General features: G+C 44.1%; 1 protein-coding gene across 1 annotated transcript; it reads right to left on the bottom strand.

The window, feature by feature from the left end:
• Nucleotides 1-820: 820 nt before the first annotated feature.
• LOC139256887 (probable G-protein coupled receptor 139) lies at nucleotides 821-2,598 on the bottom strand. Its single transcript, XM_070874350.1, has 2 exons — nucleotides 2,529-2,598; nucleotides 821-1,725 (listed from the first exon to the last, which is right to left on the bottom strand). Exons 1-2 carry the CDS (start codon nucleotides 2,596-2,598, stop codon nucleotides 821-823), a joined length of 975 nt encoding a protein of 324 aa, XP_070730451.1.
• Between the last annotated feature and the right edge of the window lie 19,964 nt (nucleotides 2,599-22,562).

Genomic DNA, 22,562 nt, shown 5'->3' with positions numbered 1-22,562 from the left:
ACGTTACACAGTGAGTTCTGAGACTGTGAATTAGCGGAGACAGAATGTATGTCAATATTCAATATCAATTACGATAGATGGATGAACAAAAATGAGTTGAAGGGATGTTGAGAACGGCGGGTAAAGGGATTTGAACTATTTACTGTGATGGAATGTAAAGGCCGATAAGGACTGTTTGGGTCGAATGGATTGCTCCTGTTGTAACATTATACCATTGTGATGTACAGTGAGAATTTAAGTAGATATTTTAAACAATGATGTCTAATGCCATATTGACAATTCAAATTCCTACTCTCTCCACACTTGGAACCTGATCACGAAATAGGGCCCCGTTCTCTTGGTCCAGGAGACAATCGGCGGCGGAGTCTGATAGGGAGTCCAGCGCCTGCCGCAATCACACGGAGATTACAGAATTACAAACATCCCCGATTGCAACACATTACTTCTGCACTAAAGGACACTTTATTTCAATAATTCAACTGAGGCATCTCATTCCAGTACCTGCGTGGTGAGGCAGTTAATGCTGAGTCCTGCATCTTCCCTTAAATCTTCAGCGAGACGTGTGCTGATTTGGAAGGAATCGATTCTATTCAACCTGGGTAATGAGCGGACGTCAAACGCACGGCACAAAGTGGGAGTCACAAGTTCACTTTCAGAACATCATATTTTTTTTGAACTGACAGAAAGACTGCTATTCTACCGTGGAACTCTCGTTACAACAGGAAGCTTTGGTTTATATTAATATTTATTTTAAGAGAACAATTTATTTTCATCGCAGCATAATTGAGATCTAATCAGGCCGAATGTTTGCTTAAATTTTTCATTTTTTAAATAAAGTCAGAATCATTGTCCAAGGAGATTTCACCACCGTCTTCAGCTCTTCTCTGAATTTAGTTTGTGTAGCTGCATAAATACAGGTGTTTGTACAGGAACTCAAATACATGAGCATCAATCCGGTTTCTGTGGCGATGTATGCAGGAGCTGTATAATCGCCTCGGTATTGCACGGGGTTTGTCAGTCTGCTAGTCAAATAACTAACAGCAGCTGTCAGCCACAACAGTATAAAACTGCCCGATACACTGAACAGTAAAATGATTGATTTCTTCCGTTTCTCCATCTCTAGATCGCTCTGATTCTCATTGGCATGGCCCCGGAGTCCCCTACGGGCTCTACTGGCCAATAAAATACGTCTGACTGTCAAACAATTAAACAGTGATATCAAAACAAAAGGAACCCAAGTAACAAAAATACTTTTGAACCAGCTGTATGCTATGCCTGCAGGCGATATAAAAAAGTTCACACTGTAGCGGCACCCCCAGTGAACATTATTAATTATTCGTTCAGGTTCATAGGCAAAGCAAAAAGGGATGTTCTCTGAACAGATCAGGACAGATTCCGTTATTATAACCGTGGCCGTAGTTCTCACTGTGCAATACTTGGTTTTAAACTTCTCACAGCATATAGCTATAAATCGGTCAAACGTGAAGCAGACTGTAAGCCACACCGACATGTCCACGGTAAGAGGATTCAGGAACAGATTTAACTTACACATGGCAGTATAGTTCAGGAATGAATGTGGAAAGTGATAGCTCAAAATTTGATACACGATTACATTGACGATCATGACCATTAGATCGGCTGCTGCCATGGCCACCATGTAAACAGAGATACATTTGGAAAGGCCGCAGTTTCCTCTGCAGAGAATCAAGATTGTCAGCAGGTTCGCTGTAAGACAGAGAGAGTAGAGTGACCAGTAACAGTGATACTCAGTTAAATCTCACCATTTATTGTGGGGCAATGCTCGGATGTGTCCCCACTTATGGAGAAAGACGCGGATTATTTATATTTATTTAGTCGAGCTTTGTACAATTTGTTTAAAATAAATAAAACATTCAATATTGAATATAGTGGGACTGAAACTCAGTCTTGTTTCCAGCTCAGCCGGACATCATCAAGCATTACGTATAATTTCTGAACAATTAATACAAATATGTCACCTCAAATAATACAAACAGCTGAAACACAAACATTAAGTTTAAGTCGAAATTCTTTATTTATAATCTCCCGGAGGGAGCTGGTGGAGCCGCGAATGTTCTTTGTAGGCGAGAAGGGAACAGCTCCCTGAGTGGCAATTATTGCTCCAGATATCTAGATAACCAGATAACAGTCTTCTGTTAGTTGGAGATGGCGAGTACAAGGATAGCCAGGGAACACGCAATCAATGAGTTGATGACCGTGGATAATATGCAACACTTACTTTACTGAACTACATACTGTTGCAGGGGCCGGGTTGTCTTCCTCGTCCTCCTTCACTTTATGGAGGCAACGTGAGTATCGTGTGCTCACGATCTAACAGCCAGAATAGCGCCGCAGCATAAACTCAGACTCATAATCTGCCCGCTGATATTCCCCAACCTATCCCGGTGGATAAATGACTCTGCACTGCGGATCTTCTTGGAATCGGTTATACTGTATATCATTACAGTGAGACATTCAACAGCTATTAGACAAATGATACATTGACTTACCAGGAATTCCAAATGCTGAGAGAATAGGATAATAAATGTTCTTTATCCGCAAAACTGTTGGCAGTTCCATTTTTGGAAGAATTTAACCCTTCTTTCCAGCTTTATGGCACCAACTGGAGTTTATTTGAGATCCGTTAAAACTCCTCCTTTATAAAATGATCGGTGCCCTCGGGAGAAAACCGTATTACAATAACTGGCGTTAGTTACAGTCACGTAAAAAACAAGGACCGATTTTCTACTTCACTGTTCCCAGGCCACCAATTGGGAAATTTTACAACTCAGTCCATTAAAATGCGAACATTAAAATCAATGAACGGAAAGTAATTCCGCTGGGAATGTGTTCTGCGCAAGACCCGTGATCCCTGAAGGGAACATTTCTCGCACATGCTGCGTTAGGTTCTTGGGGAATCATTAATTCAGTGAAATATTCACTCATCCATTATGTGATTCAATTTTGTTTTCTTACTGTAATGATAACTAGTGATGACTTCTCGCTAACATTACTGGCGATGACACATATCTAACATTTCTGTTTGTGATAGAAACATTGAAACATAGAAATATAGAAATATAGACAATTGGTGCAGGAGTAGGCCATTCGGCCCTTCCATCCTGCACCGCCATTCAATGAGTCCATGGCTGAACATGAAACTGCAGTACCCCATTCCTGCTTTTTCGCCATACCCTTTGATCCCCCTAGTAGTAAGGTCTACATCTAATTCCTTTTTGTATATATTTAGTGAAGTGGCCTCAACAACTTTCAGTGGTAGAGAATTCCACAGCTTCTCCACTCTCTGGGTAAAGAAGTTTCTCCTCATCTCGGTCCTAAATGGCTTAACCCTTATCCTTAGACTGTGATCCCTGGTTCTGGACTTCCTCAAAATTAATAAGAACATAAGAACATAAGAACATAAGAATTAGGAACAGGAGTAGGCCATCTAGCCCCTCGAACCTGCTCTGCCACCCAACAAGATCACGCTGATCTGGCCCTGGACTGAGCTCCATTTACCCGCCCCCTCCCCATAAGCCTCAATTCCCTTATTGATTAAAAATCTATCTATCTGTGATTTGAATACATTCAATGAGCTAGCCTCAACTGCTTCCTTGGGCAGAGAATTCCACAGATTCACAACCCTCTACAAGAAGCAATTCCTTATCAACTCAGTTTAAAATTGGCTCCCCCGTATTTTAAGGCTGTGCCCCCGAGTTCGAGTCTCCTACTCTAGTGATCCTTCTCTTACATTACTGCTGAATCTACACCAACATTACTGGTGGTGAATCTAATCTAAAATTGCTGGTGTTGACCCTAATCCAACATTACTGGTGTTTATCCTACTCTAACATTAATGCTGCTTATCTTACCCTAAATTTACTGCCGATGAATTCAGTCCACCATTAATGATGGTGACCCTACACTAACATTCATGGTGGTGACTCTTCTGTAAAATTACTGGTGGTGACCCTATTCTAACATTACTGGTGGCAAATACTATATGTAAACCTTTAAATACCTTGTTTAAACACAAGAGGGTACATCCCCCTGCATCCCAAGTGATCCCACAATCCCTTGGGAGCGTCTGGACGTAAGGAGACCTCACAGGCTGGAGAGGCACAAACGGGAGACCTGAATAAAAGACTACGGCCACAACTTACTTTGAGCTCACAGTATCTAGTCAGATTCTTGATGCAAGATGTAACAACTGGCGACGAGATATAGATAGTGAACACCACCGCTACAATGCAGAGAACTATAGGCATCCTGGATACATTTTCGGAGGGAGATGATTGGGAAACCTTCGTGCAGTGACTCGACCAATACTTCGTGGCCAACGAGCTGGAAGGAGAAGCGAACGCTGCCAAATGACGGGCGTTCCTCCTCAGCGTTGGTGGGGCACCAACCTCTGACCTCTTGAAAAATCTGCTTGCTCCAGCGAAACCCACAGTGAAGTCGTACGATGATCTGTGCACACTGGTCCGGGAGCATATAAACCCGAACAAAAGCATTCTGATGGTGACGAACCGGTAGAAAAGGTCTGAAGGCCAGGAAGTGGTGAGTTACATCGCCGAGCTAAGATGCCTTGCAGGACATTGTGAATTTGAAGGAAACTTGGAACACATGCTCAGGGACTTATTTGTACTTGACATCGGCCATGAAGCAATACTTCGCACAATTTTGAGTGCAGAGACCCCAAACTTGAGCGAAGCAAGAGCGATCGCCTCGGCGTTCATCGCCAGCAGTGGCAATACCAAACAAATCTCTCAGCACACGAGTTCTGTCGCAAATAATGTGAACAAAGTATCGTGGTTATCGAATCGTAACGTACAGAGCAGGACTCACATGCCTAAAGCTGCACGTCCGCAGATGTCTCAGAGTCCACCATCAAGGGTGATGAATGCAAACACCTTGATGGCGCTGCGGAGGCAATCATCGCTTCCATTCAAGCCGCTTCAAACGAAACATTTGCTCGGGCTGTAGAACAATTGGACATCTGCAACGCATGTGCAGGCGAGCTGCAAACACTGCTAATCCTGCAAACCACCATGTTCCAGAGGAGGACATATCCATGGGGGGATCACGACGAACCAGAGCCTGAGACTGAGGAAGAGATATATGGGGTGCACACATTTACCACAAAGTGTCCCAAAATAATGCTGAAGTTTGAATTAAGTAGACGCCGGTGTCAATGGAGCTGGACATGGGCGCGAGCCAGTCCATTATGAGCAAAAGGACTTTTGATAAATTGTGCTGCAGCAAGGCCTCAAGACCAGTCCTGACTCCGATTAGCACTAAACTGAGAACATACAGAAATAAATTGATTCCCGTATTAAGCAGTGCTACCGTAAAGGTCTCCTACGATGGAGTGGTGCAAAAGTTACCACTCTGGGTTGTCCCGGGTAATGGCCACACGCTTTTCGGCAGGAGCTGCCTGGGAATGATATGCTGGAACTGGGACGACATCCAAGCACTCTCGTCAGTCGACGACACTTCATGTGCCCAGATCTAAAACAAGTTCCCTTCCCTGTTCGAACCGGGTATCAGCAATTTCCAAGGAGCAAAAGTGGAGATCCATTTGATTCTCGGGGCTTGACCCAACCATCACAATGCGAGAGCTGTATCATACATGATGAGAGAGAGGGTGGAGATCGAGCTGGTCCGGCTGCAATGAGAGCGATCATTTCGCCGATTGAATTCAACGATTGCTCCAGTCCTCAAGGAAGACGGCACTGTCAGAATCTGTGGCGATTACAAAGTAACGATCAAACGTTTCTCCCTGCAGGATCAATACCCACTACCAAAGACAGAAGACCTATTCGCGACACTGACGGGAGGAAAAACGTTCACAGAGCTGGACTGACCTTGGCCTACCTGACGCAGGAGCTGGAGGAACCATCGAAGGGGCTCACCCGCTCCAAGGTCTCGTCATTTACAACAGATGCCTGTTTGGGATGCGATCAGCCACGGCGAAATTCCAGAGGAACAGGAAAGCTTACTGAAGTCGGCCCCATGTACAGTGGTCGCCCAGCATGACATCTTGGTTATAGGTCGGGACACCGTCGAGCATCTGCAGAACCTGCAGGTGGTTCTCAGTCGACCTTATCATGGGGGATTCAGGTTAAAACAGTCGGTGAGTTTTCCTGGTGCCTGAAGTGGGGTTCCTGGGGAAAAGATCGCAGCAGATGGCAACAGGCCCACCGATTCGAAGACGGAGGCAATCAGGAACGCACAGAGACCATAAAATGTGACGGAGCTACGGTCGGTTCTAGGACTCCTGAACGACGTTGGTATCTTCTTACCCGGTCTGAGCACACTGTTAGAAACATTACACTCTTTACTGCGGAAAGGAAATGAATGGGTATACGGTAAAACCAAGAAAATGCCTTTGAGCAAGCTAGAAAACTTTTATGATCAAACAAATTGCTTGTGTTTTATGATCCATGCAAGTATTTGGTACGACCATGTGATGCGTCGTCATGCAATGTCGGGTGTGTATTGCAACAAGCTGATGAATCTTTGGAATTTCAACTGGTTGCTTATGCATCCAGAAGTCTGTCTAAGGGTGAGAGGGACTACAGCTCGATCGAAAAAGAAACGTTCGCGTGTGTTTATGGGGTAAAGAAAATGCATCACTATATGTTTGGGCTCAAATATGAATTGCAAACTGACCATAAGCTACTTATATCCCTCTTTTCTGAAAGCAAGGGGATAAATACGACTGCAGCGGGCCACATCCAGTGATGCGCACTCACGTTTTCCGCATAGAGCTAAGCTATCCGACACAGACCAGGCACAGAAAACTGTGCAAATGCTCCCAGTCGGCTGCCATTGAACACCACAGGGGTGTAGGTGGCACAGCCCACAGAAGTAATCACGGTAATGGAAGCAGTCGAGAGTGAGCAATCACCTGTTATCGCCCGACAGGTTAAATCCTGGACGAGCCAGGACCCCGTACTGTCCTTCGTAAAAAGTGTGTGCTCCACGAGAGTTGCTCGAGTGTCCCGTTTGAGATGAAGGAAGAAATAAAGCCGTAACAGCGGCGCAAAGATGAAATGTCCATGCAGGAAGACTGGGGTAATCGGGTAGTGGTGCCAAAAAAGAGCAGGGACACTTTCATTAGTGACCTCCACAGTACCCACCCAGTATTGTAATGATGAAAGCGATAGCCAGTTCCCAGTTGTGGTGGCCCGATATCGATAGAGACTTACAGTCCTGCGTGCACAAACGTAACACATGTTCACAGTTAAGTAATGCACCCAGGGAGGCGCCATTAAGTTCATGGTCCTGGCACTCCAAACCGTGGTCCAGTGCTCATGTCAACTATGCCGGGCCATTCTTGGGAAAAATTTTGATTGTGGTTGTAGATGCATACTCTAAATGGATTGAATGTGAGATAATATCGGCCATTGAAAGCCTGTGGGCAATTTTTGCCATGCACGGCCTGCCCGATGTCCTTTTGAGTGACAGTGGGCCGTGCTTCACCAGTGCCAATATCAAGGAGTTCATGATCCGCAATGGGATCAAACATGTCACTTCTACCCCGTTCAAACCAGCATCAGGCAGAACGACCGGTGCAAACAAAGAAGCACAGATTGAAGAGGATAACTGAAGGCTCACTGCAGATTCACCTATCCCGAGTGCAGCTTAGTTATCGCACAAGACCCCACTCGCTCATTAGCGTTCCCCCCACTGAACTGCTCATGAAAATGACACTTAAGACAAAGCTCTCGTTCGTCCACCCTGATCTACACGAGCAGATAGAGAGCAGGCGGCTTCAACAGAATATATATCATGATCGTGCAAAGGTGTCACGCAAAATCGAGATTAATTAACCTTTATTTATGTTAAACTATGGACAAGGTCCCAAGTGGCTTCCCGGCACTGTCGTGGCCGAAGAGGGGAGTAGGGTGTTTCAGGTCAAACTTTCAAATGGACTCACCTGCAGGAAACACTTGGAGCAAATCAAACTCTGATTCACGGACTATTCAGAAAAACCCACAATAAACTGTCCCTTTTTCGACCCTCCAGCACAAACTCAAATGGCAACCGAACCAGCGGTTGACCACGAAGGAGAACCGATCACCTGCAACAGCCCAGCAGGCCACACCGCACCCAGCAGCCCGGCAAGGTCAGCTGTGCAGCAGCCCAGTGAGGGCCCAACAAACGACTCAGCAAAACCAGCATTTGCACCAAGACGATCAACCAGGGAAAGAAAGGCCTCAGATCGGCTCACATTGTAAATGGTTACACTATTGACATTTTTTTTGGGGGAGGGAGTGTTGTTATATTTGTAAACCTGTCAATAATGTCATCACCAGTGGGCTCATCATCTCGAGTCTCAAGGTATCCAACAATCCCTTGGGAGCACCTGTGCATAAAGAGCACTCACAGGCTGGAGAGGCACTCTGGCGATCTGAATAAAGGACTACGTTCACAGGTTACTTGGAGCTCACAGTATCTGGTCAGCGTCTTAATGCAAGATATAACAGCAATCCTACACTAACATTTGTTTTGGTGACTCTTCTGTAAAATTACCGGTGATGATACTAATCTAACATTACTGTAGGTGGCACTACTCTAACGTTACTGGCGGTGATCCTACTCGACCATTATTGGTGGTGACACTATTCTAACATTCTGGTGGTGATTGTAGTCTAACATTACTGGTGGTGACATTCCTCTAACATTACTGGTAGTGACCCTATATAACATTACCGTTGTTGAACCTACTCCAAAATAACTGGTGGTAACTCTGCTGCAACATTATCGATGATGACATAACTTTAGCTTTACTGAAGGTGATCCTACTTGACAATACTGGTGTTGTCTGCAATCAAATATTATTGAAGTGATACTACTGTAAGATAACTATTGCTGAAGCTACTCTAAAATACCTGTCAGTGAATCTACTCGAACATAACAGGTGGTGAATTTACAATAAAATGACACGTTTTGACCCTAACCCAACATTATTGGTGGTGATGCTAATCTAACGGTACTTGAGGTGATACAAATTTGAGATTATTGGTGTTGCCGCCACTTTGAAATTATGGAGGTGAATCTACTCCAAAATAACTGATGGTAACTTTATACTAACTGTAATTAAGGAGATTTGTGACAGCTTGAAGCCACCGTATGCTGTACCACTGCTTCCCGGCACTGGGTGGCATTTTATGATTAGACACAGACAAGCAGAAACATAGCAAGCAAACCACATTATGTACAGTTTTGGTCTCTAATCTGAGGAAAGACATTCGGCTATTGAGGGAGTGCAGCTAATGTTCACGAGACTGATTCCCGGGATGGCAAGACTTAAATATGAAGAAAGAATGGATCGCCTAGGCTTATGTTCACTGGAATTTTGAAGAATGAGAAGGGATCTCGTAGAAATATATAACATTCTGACGGGATTGGGCAGGTTAGATGCAGGAAGAATGTTCCCGATGTGGGAGAAGTCCAGAACCTTGGGTCACAGTCTAAGGATAAGGGGTAAGCCATTTAGTAGCGAGATGGAGAGAAAGTTCTTCACTCAGTGAATTGTGAACCTGTGGAAATTTCTAACAAAAAAAGTTGTTGAGGCCAGTTCGTTAGATATATTCAAAAGGGAGTTAGATGTGGCCCTTATGGCTAACGGGATCAAGGGTATGGAGAGAAAGCAGCAATGAGGTTCTGAAGTTGCATGTTCAGCTATGATAATATTGAATGTTGGTGCAGGCTCGAAGGGCCATGGTCACAATACACAGACCTAGGCGGGACAGTCTTCAGACAGGTTTGCACAAGCGGTGCCAATGCAAAGTGCATGCCTCCGTCAACAATACCACTCTTCAGATACAACCAGATCTGTATGGACAACGAAATCCTTGTTCAGGCCCAAAGTCTAGCAGATCCATTCCAGACCAATGACAGAAGAGAACGCAACCTGGACATCACAGTCTGCAGTAATGGCATGCATCGCAGCTATCCGAGACTGATCTCGTACTCATCAGACCCCATCCGCCTCACAGCCAATCCCAGAACTAAGAGGAACTGATCTCTAACGAGTAAAACATTTCAATAATTCTTATTTTTAGACGGGGAATTTAATGGTCAGAGCTTTTTCACAGCTTGAATCTGCCGTATGCTGTCTTACATTTTACTGCCACTCGGTGGCGTTTTCCGAATAGACATAGCTCGGCCGAAGCGCATCCGCAAGACACATGTAGCTGCATCCATGTCAGCTAGTATGGTCTTTAACTTTTGTTAAACAGAAGCGAGATATCTGTGTCTGTGAATCTTCTTAAACTATAGTTATGGAATTAAATTCTCCTTATCCAATCGTTCTAGAATTATTGTATTTTATCTTTGATGTACAGTAAGAGATAAGTAACTTCTCTTTTTTGCTGCTTTATTCCATTCTTTGTTCTAAATTAAGATTTTAGTGTCAGTCTTTATCTCTGTTTGCAGTTTACACTGCATTTATTAAAGGATTTAAATTCTGAAACTCTGACCTTTGGGCATAATTCTTGGTGCAGTATTCAAGCTAGCTGGAGAGTCAGAGTTATCGCTTGCCATACGCGACACGCTGATATAATCTGTTCACTAACATTACAGGTGGTAACACAAAGCTAACATTACTGGTGGTGTTTCTACTCTGACTTAATGGTGGTGTTTCTACTCAAAATTAATGGGGGAGCGTCTATTTCAACATTACAGGTGGTGTCCCTACCCTAACTTTACTGGTGGTTGCCCTACTCTAACATTACTGGTGGTGGCATTACTCTAACATTACTGGAAGTGAACCTACTCCAATATTATTGCTGTTGATCCCACGCTAACAGTACTGCTGGTTAATCTACACCAACGTTATTCGTGATGCTCCCACAGCAACATTATTGGTAGTGCTCCTACACCAACATTACTGGTGGTGATCGTACACTAATATTAAAGTTGGTGACCCTACTCTAACATCACTGGTGATGACCATACTCTAACATTACCGGTGGCGACCCAACTCTAACATTACTGGTTTGATCCTACACCAACATTACTGGTAATACTGCTGTGTCATTATTACTTTAATCTAACACTACTAATGGTGACTCTGCTGCGACATTACTGGTGGTGCTTCTACTTTAAATTTACTGGTGGTGATGCTACTATAACATTATTGGTGTCGCCTCCATTCTGCTATTACAGCTGGTGATACTATTCTAACATTGCTAGTGATGAATCGGTTCCAACATTATTGGTGGTGACCCTCCTCGAACATTATTGGTGTTGGCCCTACCTCTATATTATTGGTGGGGATCCTAGTGCAATTTTACTGATGTTGTCTCCACTGTAATATTACTGTCGCGACCTTACTCTAACATTACTGGTTGTGACCCTACTCTATCATTAATGGCGGTGAGTCTACATCAGTGGTGAGCTAAATAAGAACACGAGAACATAAGAACATAAGAATTAGGAGCAGCTATAGGGCATACCGCCCCTAGAGCCTGCTCCGCTATTTAATACGATCATGACTGATCCGATCATGCAATTCGGTTCACTTCCCTGTCCGCTTCCCATCACCCCTTATTCCCTTTACACCATGATTCATGCTGTTCCCATTTACAAGCCCCCACTATTTACTGGTTTATACTCGGAATAACAGAGTAGTTACTGTTCGGAGACATATAGACTATGTCCACCATAGAATTTCCTCCTTGTTATTTCTTATCTTCACCAAAACGTTAGCAACATCCTGATCATTTGAGCCAATATCGTTTATAACTATTGCAGTGGTTCCATCGTTTATCAATAGAGCGACCCACATACTTTTCCTTTCTGTCTGTCCTTCCGGATTGTCAAATACCCCTGAATACATAATCCCCAGTCCTGGTCACTTGCAAACTCGTCTCTGTAATGGCTATCAGATCATAATCGTTTGTCTCAATTTGTGCCATCAATTCATCTATTTTGTTGCAAATGCTAATTGCATTTAGACAAAGTGTCTTTACATTTTTTTACGTTTTTTTCCTGCTTGTTTCCTCTCTCCTTCAAACTCACTGTCTTTATTTTAGCTTTCTAATTCCAGCTTTACTCCCCGCCCTATTAAATCTATTTTCAGGTTCCCATACCCCTGCCAAGCTAGTTTAAACCCTCCCGAACAGCACTAGCAAGCCCCCGCCTCCATCGCCCCCACCGCCCCCCCCCCCCGCGCCTGCCCGCTCCGCGAGAATATTGGTCCCGCATCTGTTGAGGTGCAAACCATACGGCTTGTATAGGTCCCAACTCCCCAAGAATTGGTCCCAATGCCTCAGGAAACTAAAGCCCTCCATCCTGCACCATCTCTCCAGCCACGTATTCATCTGCTCTATCCTCTTATTTCTGTACTGACTAGCTCGTGGCAATGGGAGTAATCCGGAGTATACAACCTTTGAGGACCTGCTTTTTAATCTCTCTCCGAGCTCCCTAAACTCTGCCTGCAGGGCCTCATCCCTCTTCCTGCCTATATCATTGGTACCCCTGTGGACTTCGACCTCTGTCTGTTCACCCTCTGTCTCCAGAATTCCCTGCAGCCGCTCAGTGACTTGCTTGACACTGGCACCAGGGAGGCAAAATATCATCATAGAGTTACGACTGCCGCCGCAGAAACGCCAATTTGCCCTCCTGATTGTTGAATCCCCCACCCCTATAGGTCTTCCATTCTTCTTCCTCCCGCCTTCTGCAGCTGAGCCACCCCTTGTGCTGTGGATTTGGCTCTGGCAGTACTCCCCAGAGCCACCATCACCCTCACCGCTACTCAGAACAGAGTATCGGTTGGAGAGCGAGATGGCCTCAGGGGACTCCTGCACTACATGTCCAGGTATCACGCAATCCCTATCTACCTGCACACTCTTAAGCTGTGCGGCGACCGCCTCTAGAAACGTGCTATCCACATAGCTATCAATCTCGCAGATGCATCGCAATTACGCCAGCCTCAGCTCAAACTCCAAAACAAGAAACACGAGTTGGTGCAGCTGGCGACACCTCCTGCACACGTGGTCGTCCAGGCTGCGTGAAGCGCATGCCACATGCCATAGGATGTGCTATCCACGGGACTGAGCTGACCAGCCATCACTCTAGTTACACTCGCAACTATCAACAGAAGTAAACCTGAGCAAAACACACCCAACCGCGACTGAGCAAACAGTCGATTGAACTAACTCGTTCTCCTTAGATAATAAAGATCACTAATGTATTTAATTGCAGTTCCTAACTTACAGCAATGCCAAAGATTGCTTAAAGTAAAGAAAAAATACTCACCAATCCACCAGCCAATTATTAGCTGCTTGGCTGTGAGGACACACTTCGGTTTTGATTCGTTTTAATTTTTGTACCTGCTGCAGCAGGTGGCTCTTCCCGAACTACCGCCGCTCTTTTATCTGGGCCTCGATCCCCCGCTCCTTGTTGCTCCTCCCGAACTGCCGCCGCCCTTTTATCTGGGCCTCGATCCCCCGCTCCTTGTTGCTCCTCCCGAACTACCGCCGCCCTTTTATCTGGGCCTCCATCTCCCGCTCCTTGTTGCTCCTCCCGAACTACCGCCGCCCTTTTATCTGGGCCTCGATCGCCCCCTCCTTGTTGCTCCTCCCGAACTGCCGCCGGTCTTTTATCTGGGTCTCGATCTCCCGCTCCTTGTTGCTCCTCCCGAACTACCGCCGCCCTTTTATCTGGGCCTCCATCTCCCGCTCCATGTTGCTCCTCCCGAACTGCCGCCGCTCTTTTATCTGGGCCTCCATCTCCCGCTCCTTGTTGCTCCTCCCGAACTGCCGCCGCTCTTTTATCTGGGTCTCGATCTCCCGCTCCTTGTTGCTCCTCCCGAACTACCGTCGCCCTTTTATCTGCGCCTTGCTCTCGCGCTCCTTGTTGCGACTCCCGATTCTGACGCCCTTGTATCTGGGCCTCGGTCTCCCACTCCTTGTTGCTCCTCCAGAACTGACGCCGCCCTTTTATCTGGGCCTCGAAATCCCGCTCCTTGTGGAGCCCCCGTAACTCTCACACCCTGTATCAATTGTGAAAATCCCTAAGCGAGATTTATAATCCTAGACCAGCGAGCCGCCGATTGTCAAGCGCGTAGTCTCAGATTCTAACGGCAGTGAAGAAAGCTATTCGGCCCATCGTGATTGTGCTGTGTCTCACAGAGAGCTATCTAATTAGTCCCCCTCGCAATAGTCGTACTAATGTTTCCCTTTGATGAATATATTATTAATTTCAGACATGACATGACCAAAGTCCCCTTCATCGCTTGTCCTGCCCGGAGAACTAGATCGATAATGTTGAAAATCTGCCATCAGCTTCATAAAGCAAACCGCCTTTCTTTACTTCAGGTAAGAGACTCTACGAGATCTACAAGCGTGAATATAACATTTCGGGCTTCAAGTTAATTGACCGCGGCAGGAATCGAACCAGTAAACTTCTGGTTATGTCGTGAGTGGAACTGAAGATAGGCACCTTACACATTAGGTCACGTGTCTGCTGAAATCTGAAGAAACATTGTTGGCTATATTGGGAGAACATTCGGGGCAACAGCTGTATCAAAGAGTGGATTCAGAAAAGATTCCCATATTTCGAGTAAATGAACAAATGCATGAAGGAGGGAGTGACGGAAAACGAACCCAGAAAAAAAACAAATTAAAAAAATATATGCATTTTGCATTTTAAGAAAATATATACATTTAAAAAAAATGAATTTGATTTGTTTTAAATAAATAAATAATGGATTCGTAATCTATATATTTTTTGATTGAACGAAGGCTGTGTTTGGATGAATTCCATTGTAAATCAGACGGTGCAGTCAGTAAATACCCAAACACAGTAAGCCCATGGCGGAAGACAAGCCACGAGAGATTATGTGGGCTACAAAGGCGATCATTTAAAGTCGCGTGTGTCTTTCTGCTGGATCTGATAGCAGCTGCTTCTGCTGTGAAAGAGGTCAAATGTAATAGAGACCAGTGCAGGTAGAACAGAAAAAGCGCATTTATTGTGCAAGTTGAAAAGTAGGGATTTATACATTGTATATAGTATGAACAATGTCAGTCAGTCAGTCATGTCTTGTCTTGATTAGCTTTGATTTGTTTTGAACTAAGGGGAGAGGACGTCATCATGTCACACAGCCCACACGGAAGCCCTGGCTAAAATCGCTATATTACTTACTTGTGTATTTTGCCTTCTTCAAGAAGTGGAATAGCAATATCCCACAGCAGATTCTTCTGCTGTCAGACAGTCCTCGAAGGAGTGTTCAATCAAATCAGTGTGGCATTAGTTGCAAGTAATGCATTTTTCCTCACATGACATGAAATGCTTAGTAAGATCGCACAGCACGTTAGCACACACTCTGGCTTACACAAACACAGAAACAAACTAACATTCCTGCACCCTCCAAAGGCAGTTATAGGAATTAGAAATTTGAAATCCGAGACAGACAGCACAGCCCTTTTCAACAGACAGAGAATTATCTCGGACAGACTGCACATCCACTTAAATGGGATACGGAAACAGAATGAGTAAAAACAGAGAATTATGTCAAACACAGCAGGTCGTGCAGATTCTGTGGATGAAGAACCCGTTTTCACGTTCAATTGGATGATCATTTCGATATTTTAGGAAACATTTAGATTACAAGATTTTTCTACAAAAATAGCGCCTGGAAAAAAAGGCAGCGAGAAAGGAGAAAAGGGAAGGTCTGTGATACAGTGGAGTCCTGGAGTGATTAAATAGTAAATGCACAATGGGAAAAGGCGAAGTGGGTGGTAATCGGGCAATAAAGAAACAAAGGATGGTCCCGAAGGGGTGTTAGTGGGAACAGCAGAACTATTACCAGACAATGCGAGCGTTGCTTATGATCCATATGTTGAACCTAATGTTGAGGCTGGAAGACTAAAAAATGCCTAAAATATAGGGTGTCAACACATTTTAATCAGACCAGGCAGCTTTGCTGCCCAGGATTGATTTCCTGTACGGGAAGATTTTGGCAGTCATGTTTTAAATTGGAATATTTATCTTTTCTCATATGTCAACCGGCTGTGAGAAGCAGATCTTTGATTAAAGATGGTGGGCCGCATCCTGGATTTGAACATGGGACTTCTTGCATTTCAATTGTGAAAATATCTAGGTGCGAATCAAACCCCTACACCAAACGTCGGTCGACAGTGAGGAGTGTAGCTCTCAGATTTTGACGGTAGTGAAGATAGATATTCGACCCATCGTGCCTGTGCTATCACTCTGAGACCTATCTAATTCGTCCCCCTCTCCATAGTCCTGCTAATATTTTCCCTTTGTTTATATATTATTAACGTGAAAGATTAGATGATCAAAGTGCAGCATCCTTGTCTGTAAAGGTGAATTTGCCCATGAGGTTAAAATTGATTGACAAAACTGCCAGAAGGGTCTAATATTTAACACAATAATGATGAGGATGTGATGCGGACCCACGCGTGCAAAGAACACTGGATTAGCCATCCATCGCCTGAAACTCTCGGCCACCTCAACTCGTGTTTGCGGCAATGTCAGCCATTCAATCTCTGCATCTTGTATCCAAACAGTAATAATGCGTTGGAAGGTCCACTTCACTGCTTGTTCTGCTCGTGCAACCAGATCGGCAATGATGAAAATGGACCATTAGCTTCTTAAAACAAACAGCCTTATTTTATTTCAGGAGAGTGATTGTAGGACATGTTTGGTTTTGCGGTAGAATCACAATATAACATTTTGAGCAGGCATTCTTTTCACAAAGCTGTGGTTTTAACTGAAATCAGAGCATTACTCATTAGGCCACGTCAATGAGCACACAATTTGTAGTATAATTCGGAGCAAATTCCTGGCAACAGAGGTATCAAGGATTGGATTCAGGAACACTTGAGCATATTTCGAGCAAATGAACAGATACGCTGTGATCTGGTTGCGCACCGACGCCGGCAACCCCAATATAACTTGGAACACAACAGCTTAACAATTCGGTCATCACAGCTGAAATCACACTCATTTCAAAAATATACAGGATGATCCGGGATTATGAGAAAATTCATCTTAAAGGGACAGATTATGAAGCGGAACTGGCAACCAGCCTGTTGAAACGGACACAGAATGACCCGGAAGTGCAAGTACATCGCTTTAGAACAGATGCAGAATGACCCTTGACTGACAGCTGTTCACTTTAAAAGAAGGAAGTTACAGTTCCATCATCCCTGATGGCAATTGTGCAGTGTGTGAGTGAGCCTAGAGCTCAGAACCATGTGGGGCTGATACGGTTATTGAAGCCCCAGGTGAGAGAGAGGCAGGAAGGGGATGGGATTAAAAGCAACTCAGAAAAAAAGCCAATTTAACATTTTAAAAATAAATGAATTAACATTTTATTTCAAAAAGATTGAATTTGATTTGTTTTAAAGAAATAAAGAATAAATTAACAATCTATATATTTTTGCATAAGAACATAAGAACAAAAGAATTAGGAACAGGAGTAGGCCATGTGGCCCCTCGAGCCTGCTCTGCCATTCAATAAGATCATGGCTGATCTGGCCGTGGACTCAGCTCCACTTATCCAACCGCTCCCCATAACCCTTAATTCACTTATTGGTTAAAAACTATCTATCTGTGATTTGAAAACATTCAAAGAGCTAGCCTCAACTGCTTCCTTGGGCAGAGAATTCCACAGATTCACAACCCACTGGGAGAAGAAATTCCTTCTCAACTCGGTTTTGAATTGGCTCCCCCTTATTTTGACGCTGTGCCCCCTAGTTCTAGTTTCCCCGCCCAGTGGAAACAACCTCTCTGCCTCTATCTTGTCTATCCCTTTCATTATTTTAAATCATTTCTATAAGATCACCCCTCATCCTTCTGAACTCCAACGAGTAAAGACCCAGTCTACTCAATCTATCATCATAAGGTAACCCTCTCATCTCCGGAACCAGCCTAGTGAGTCGTCTCTGTACCCCCTCCAAAGCTATTATATCCTTCCTTAAGTAAGATGACCAAAACTGCACGCTGTACTCCAGGTGTGGCCTCACTAATACCCTATAAAGTTGCAGCAGGACCTCCCTGCTTTTGTACTCCATCACTCTCACAATGAAGGCCAGCATTCCATTCGCCTTCCTGATTACCTGCTGCACCTGCAAACTAACTTATTCGGATTCATGCACAAGGACCCCCAAGTCCCTCTGCATCGCAGCATGTTGTAATTTCTCCCCATTCAAAGAATATTCCCTTTTACTGTTTTTTTTCCCAAAGTGGAAGACCCTCACATTTTGCGACATTGTATTCCATCTACCAAAGCTTAGTCCATTCGCTTCACCAATCTAAATCTATTTGCAGCCTCTCTGTGTCCTCTACACAATCGGCTTTCCCACTAATTCTTGTGTAATCTGCAAATCGTTTTGCACTACACTCTGTCCCCTCTTCCAAGTCATCTATGTATATTGTAAACAGTTGTGGTCCCAGCACCGATCCCTGTGGCACACCACTAACCACCGATTTCCAATCCGAAAAGGACCCATTGATCCCGACTCTCTGCTTTCTGTTAGCAAACCAATTCTCTATCCATGCTGATACATTTCCCCTGACTCCGCTTAACTTTATCTTCTGCAGTAAACTATTTTGTGGCACCTTATCGAATGCCTTTTGGAATACAAAATACACCACATCCATCGGTACACCTCTATCCACCATGCTCGTTATATCCTCAAAGAATTCCAGTAAATTAGCTAAACATGATTTCCCCTTCATGAATCCAATGTGCGCCTGCTTGATTGCACTAATCCTATCTAGATGACCCGCTCTTTCTTCCTTAATGAAAGCTTCAAGCATTTTCCCCACTACAGATGTTAAACTTACCGGCCTATAGTAACCTGCCTTTTGTCTGCCCCCTTTTTTAAACAGAGGCGTTACATTAGCTGTTTTCCAATCCGATGGTACCTCCCCAGAGTCCAGAGAACTTTGGTAGATTATAACTAAAGCATCTGCTATAACTTCCGCCATCTCTTTTAATACCCTGGGATCCATTTGATCAGGACCAGGGGACTGGTCTACCTTGAGCCCCATTAGCCTGTCCAGCACTACCCCCTAGTGACAGTGATTATCTTAAAGTCCTCCCTTCCCACAATCCCGTGACCAGCAATTATTGGCATGGTGCTGTGTCTTCCACTGTGAAGATCGAAGCAAAATAATTATTTAAGGTCTCAGCCATTTCCACATTTCCAATTATTAAATCCCCCTTCTCATCTTCTAACGGACCAACATTTACTTTAGTCAATCTTTGCCGTTGAACTTAGCCCGTGTGTCTGGGTGGAAAGTATTGGAAATCGGAGGTCGGGGGGGGTGCACACAATAAATACCCAAACATAGTAAGCCCCTGCTGGAACACAAGCCACGAGGGAAGGTGTGGGCTACAGAGGCGATCTGTAAGAGTGACGTGTGTCCCTCTGCTATTTTTCAGATGTGCAATGGCAGGATCCGACAGCAGCAGCTTGTGCTGTGAAAAAGGTTCAAAAGTAATAGAGCACAGTACAGGCAGAACAGAAAAAGCAAATTCATGTGAAAGTTAAAAAACAGGGATGTATACATTGTATATATATGTAAACACAGTCAGTCAGGCAGTCGGTCTTGTCTTATCTTTTCTTGATTTGAATTGATTTGTATCTGAAAATAATGGGGGAGGAGGTCATCATATCACACAGCCCACATGCAAGCCCTGCCTAAAATCGCTATGTTTCTAACTTGTGTGTTTGCAGCCGCTTTGCAGCAGAAATAGCAAAATCCCACAGCAGATTCTTCTACTCTCAGACAGTCCTAGAACGAGTGCTCAATCAAATCAGTATGACATCAGTTGCATGTAAAGCTTTTTTCACACATGACATGAAATGCACAGTAAGATCGCACAGCACTTGCGGACTCTCTCTCTCTTACTCAAACACACAAACAAACGAAAATTCCTGCACCCTGCAAAGGCAGTTTTTGATTTGAAATTTGAAAACCGAATATAAAGCACTTCCTTTGTAAAAAGCCACAGAATGATCCGGCGCTGATAGCACGACATATTAAACAGACAGAGAAATAACCCGGACAGACAACACAGCTCCTTAAAAGGGATATGGAAACAGAATGAATATAAACAGAGAATTATATAAAACTCAGCAGGTCGTGCGGATTCTGTGACGGAAACTGTGCAGTGCGTCAGTGAGCGTGGGACAGACCACGCAGGTAGGAACGTTTATTGAAGCAGGTGATAGACAAGCTGGAAATAGGGAGGGAAGTAAAACCAACCCAGAAAATATAATAACATTTATATATTAAATGTTTTAAAAAGAATATATGTCCATTTTATTTAAAAAATGAATTTGCTTTGTTTTAAACAAATAAATCATTATTTAATAATCGATATATATTTGATTGAACTTAGCCAGTGTGTCTGGATGTTTAGGATTGGAATCAGGGTGAGCACGCAGTAATTATCCCCACACACAATGAGCTCATGGTGGAAAATAAGCCACGAGGGAATAAGTGGGATGCAATAGTGATCTTTTAAAGTGGAGTGTGTCTTTCTGCTGTGTTTCAGATATGCAATGCCTGGATCCGATAGCAGCTGGTTGTGCTGGGAAAGAGGTAAAAAGCAATAGAGGCCAGCATAGGCAGAACAGAAAAAGCATACTTTTAATATGAAACTTAGCAAGCAGAAATGTATACATTAAACAAAGTCAATCAGTCTGTCCCTCATGTAATGACTTGTTTTGATTTGAATTTGCAAATCAGGGAGTTGGAGGGGTGGGGTTAGAGGTCCACATGTCACACAGCCCACAAATAAGCCCTGGCTGAAATCGCTATATTTCCAACTTATATATTTTGCATTTTTTCACATTAGAATGGCAAAATTCCACAGCAGCTTCTTCCCTCGTGGGAACACGGAGTGTTCAATAAAATCAGCAGTGCTTCAAGTTCCATATTTTGCCATTTTTAACACATGACATGAAATGTACGGTATATTTGCAGAGCGCTTTACCACGTTCCCTCTCTCGCTCACTCAAACATACACACATACACACGCACACACAAACACACACACTCACACACACATACACACACACACACTCACACACACAAACACACACGCATACACACACACACACACTCTCTCACACACGCACACACAAACACACACATACACACACACACACACACGCACAAACTCACACACACACACAATTTCCTGCAGCCACCAAAGACAGTTTTCGAAATTTGAAATTGAAATCCGGGAAGTCATTAGATCCCTTTTAAACAGACACAAAATGATCCTGGACTGAGAGCACATCCCTTTTAAACAAACTCAGAATGATCCTGGACTGACAGCTCATCCCTTTTGAACAGACTCAGAATGACCCGGGACTGAGAGCAATTCCTTTGTAAACAGACACAGAATGATGCCGGGATGACAGCATATCCGTTTTAAACGTACATCACAGAATCATAGAAGTTTCCTGGACGAAATGAGGCCATTTCGGCCCATCGTCTCCATGCCGGCCAACGCGAGGCTATCCAGCCTAATCCCACTTTCGAGCTTTAGATCCGTATCACTGCAGGTTAGAGCACGTTAAGTGATGTTTAAATGTGGTGACGGTTTCTTCCTCTACCACGCTTTCAGGCAGTGATTTACAGATCCTCACAACCCTCTGCGTGGAGAAATTTCCCCTCAACTCCCGTCTAAACCTTCCACCAAATAATATAAATTTCTGCTCCTGATTGTTCCCTCTGTTAAGGGAAGTATGCCCTTTATATCCACTATATCTTGGCCCCTCATAATTTCATACACCTCAATTAAGTCTCCCCTCCTCTAAGCCTCTGTTCCAGCCTATCTAATCTGTCCTCATTACCTATTTTATAAACTATCGGCAACATCCGTGTAATACTCCTCTGTACCTTCTCCAGTGCAATCATGTCCTTCCTATAATGCGGTGACCAGAACTGCACGCAGTACTCCAGCTGTGGCCTAACCAGTGTTTTATACAGTACAAGCATACCTCCGCCCCCTCCCCCTCCCCCTCCCAACCCCGCCCGCTCTTATATTCTATGCTTTGGCTAATAAAAGCACGCATTCCGTTTGACTTTTAACCACCTTATCTATCTGGCCTGGAACTATCAGGGATCTGTGGACATGCACTCCAAGGTCATTTTGTTCCTCTGCACTTCTTCGTATCCTACCATGATTATTCAGTTTCATTTTTAGCCCTTCCAAAATATATTACCTCACACTTCTCTGGATTAAATTCCATTTGCCACTGTTCTGCCCACCTGACCACTTTATTGATATATTCCTGCAGTCCGGAGCTTTCTTCTTCATTATCAACCACGCAGCATATTTTTGAGTCATCTGCAAACGTCTTCATCATACCCCTTATATTCAAGTCTAGATCATTGCTGCATACCACAAAAAGCAAGGGACGCAGTACTGAGCTCTGCGCAACCCCACTGGAAACATCTTTCTAGTCGCAGAAAGAACCATCAACCATTAAACTTTGCTTCCGACCTCTGACCCAATTTTGGATTCAATTTGC

This window comes from Pristiophorus japonicus, unplaced genomic scaffold (genome assembly GCF_044704955.1).
Source record: "Pristiophorus japonicus isolate sPriJap1 unplaced genomic scaffold, sPriJap1.hap1 HAP1_SCAFFOLD_79, whole genome shotgun sequence".
Classification (NCBI taxonomy): Eukaryota; Metazoa; Chordata; class Chondrichthyes; family Pristiophoridae; genus Pristiophorus; species Pristiophorus japonicus.
Note: the sequence above shows the minus strand (reverse complement) of the source record. Positions and strands in the feature narration are given on the sequence as shown.

Bases quoted from the DNA above. Each gene is read 5' to 3' on its own strand.
- LOC139256887 (XM_070874350.1), bottom strand. From the start codon at position 2,598: ATGGAACTGCCAACAGTTTTGCGGATAAAGAACATTTATTATCCTATT. The intron at 1,726-2,528 runs GTAAGTCAATGT...TCTGTCTTACAG, and splicing joins CTCAGCATTTGGAATTCCTG to CGAACCTGCTGACAATCTTG.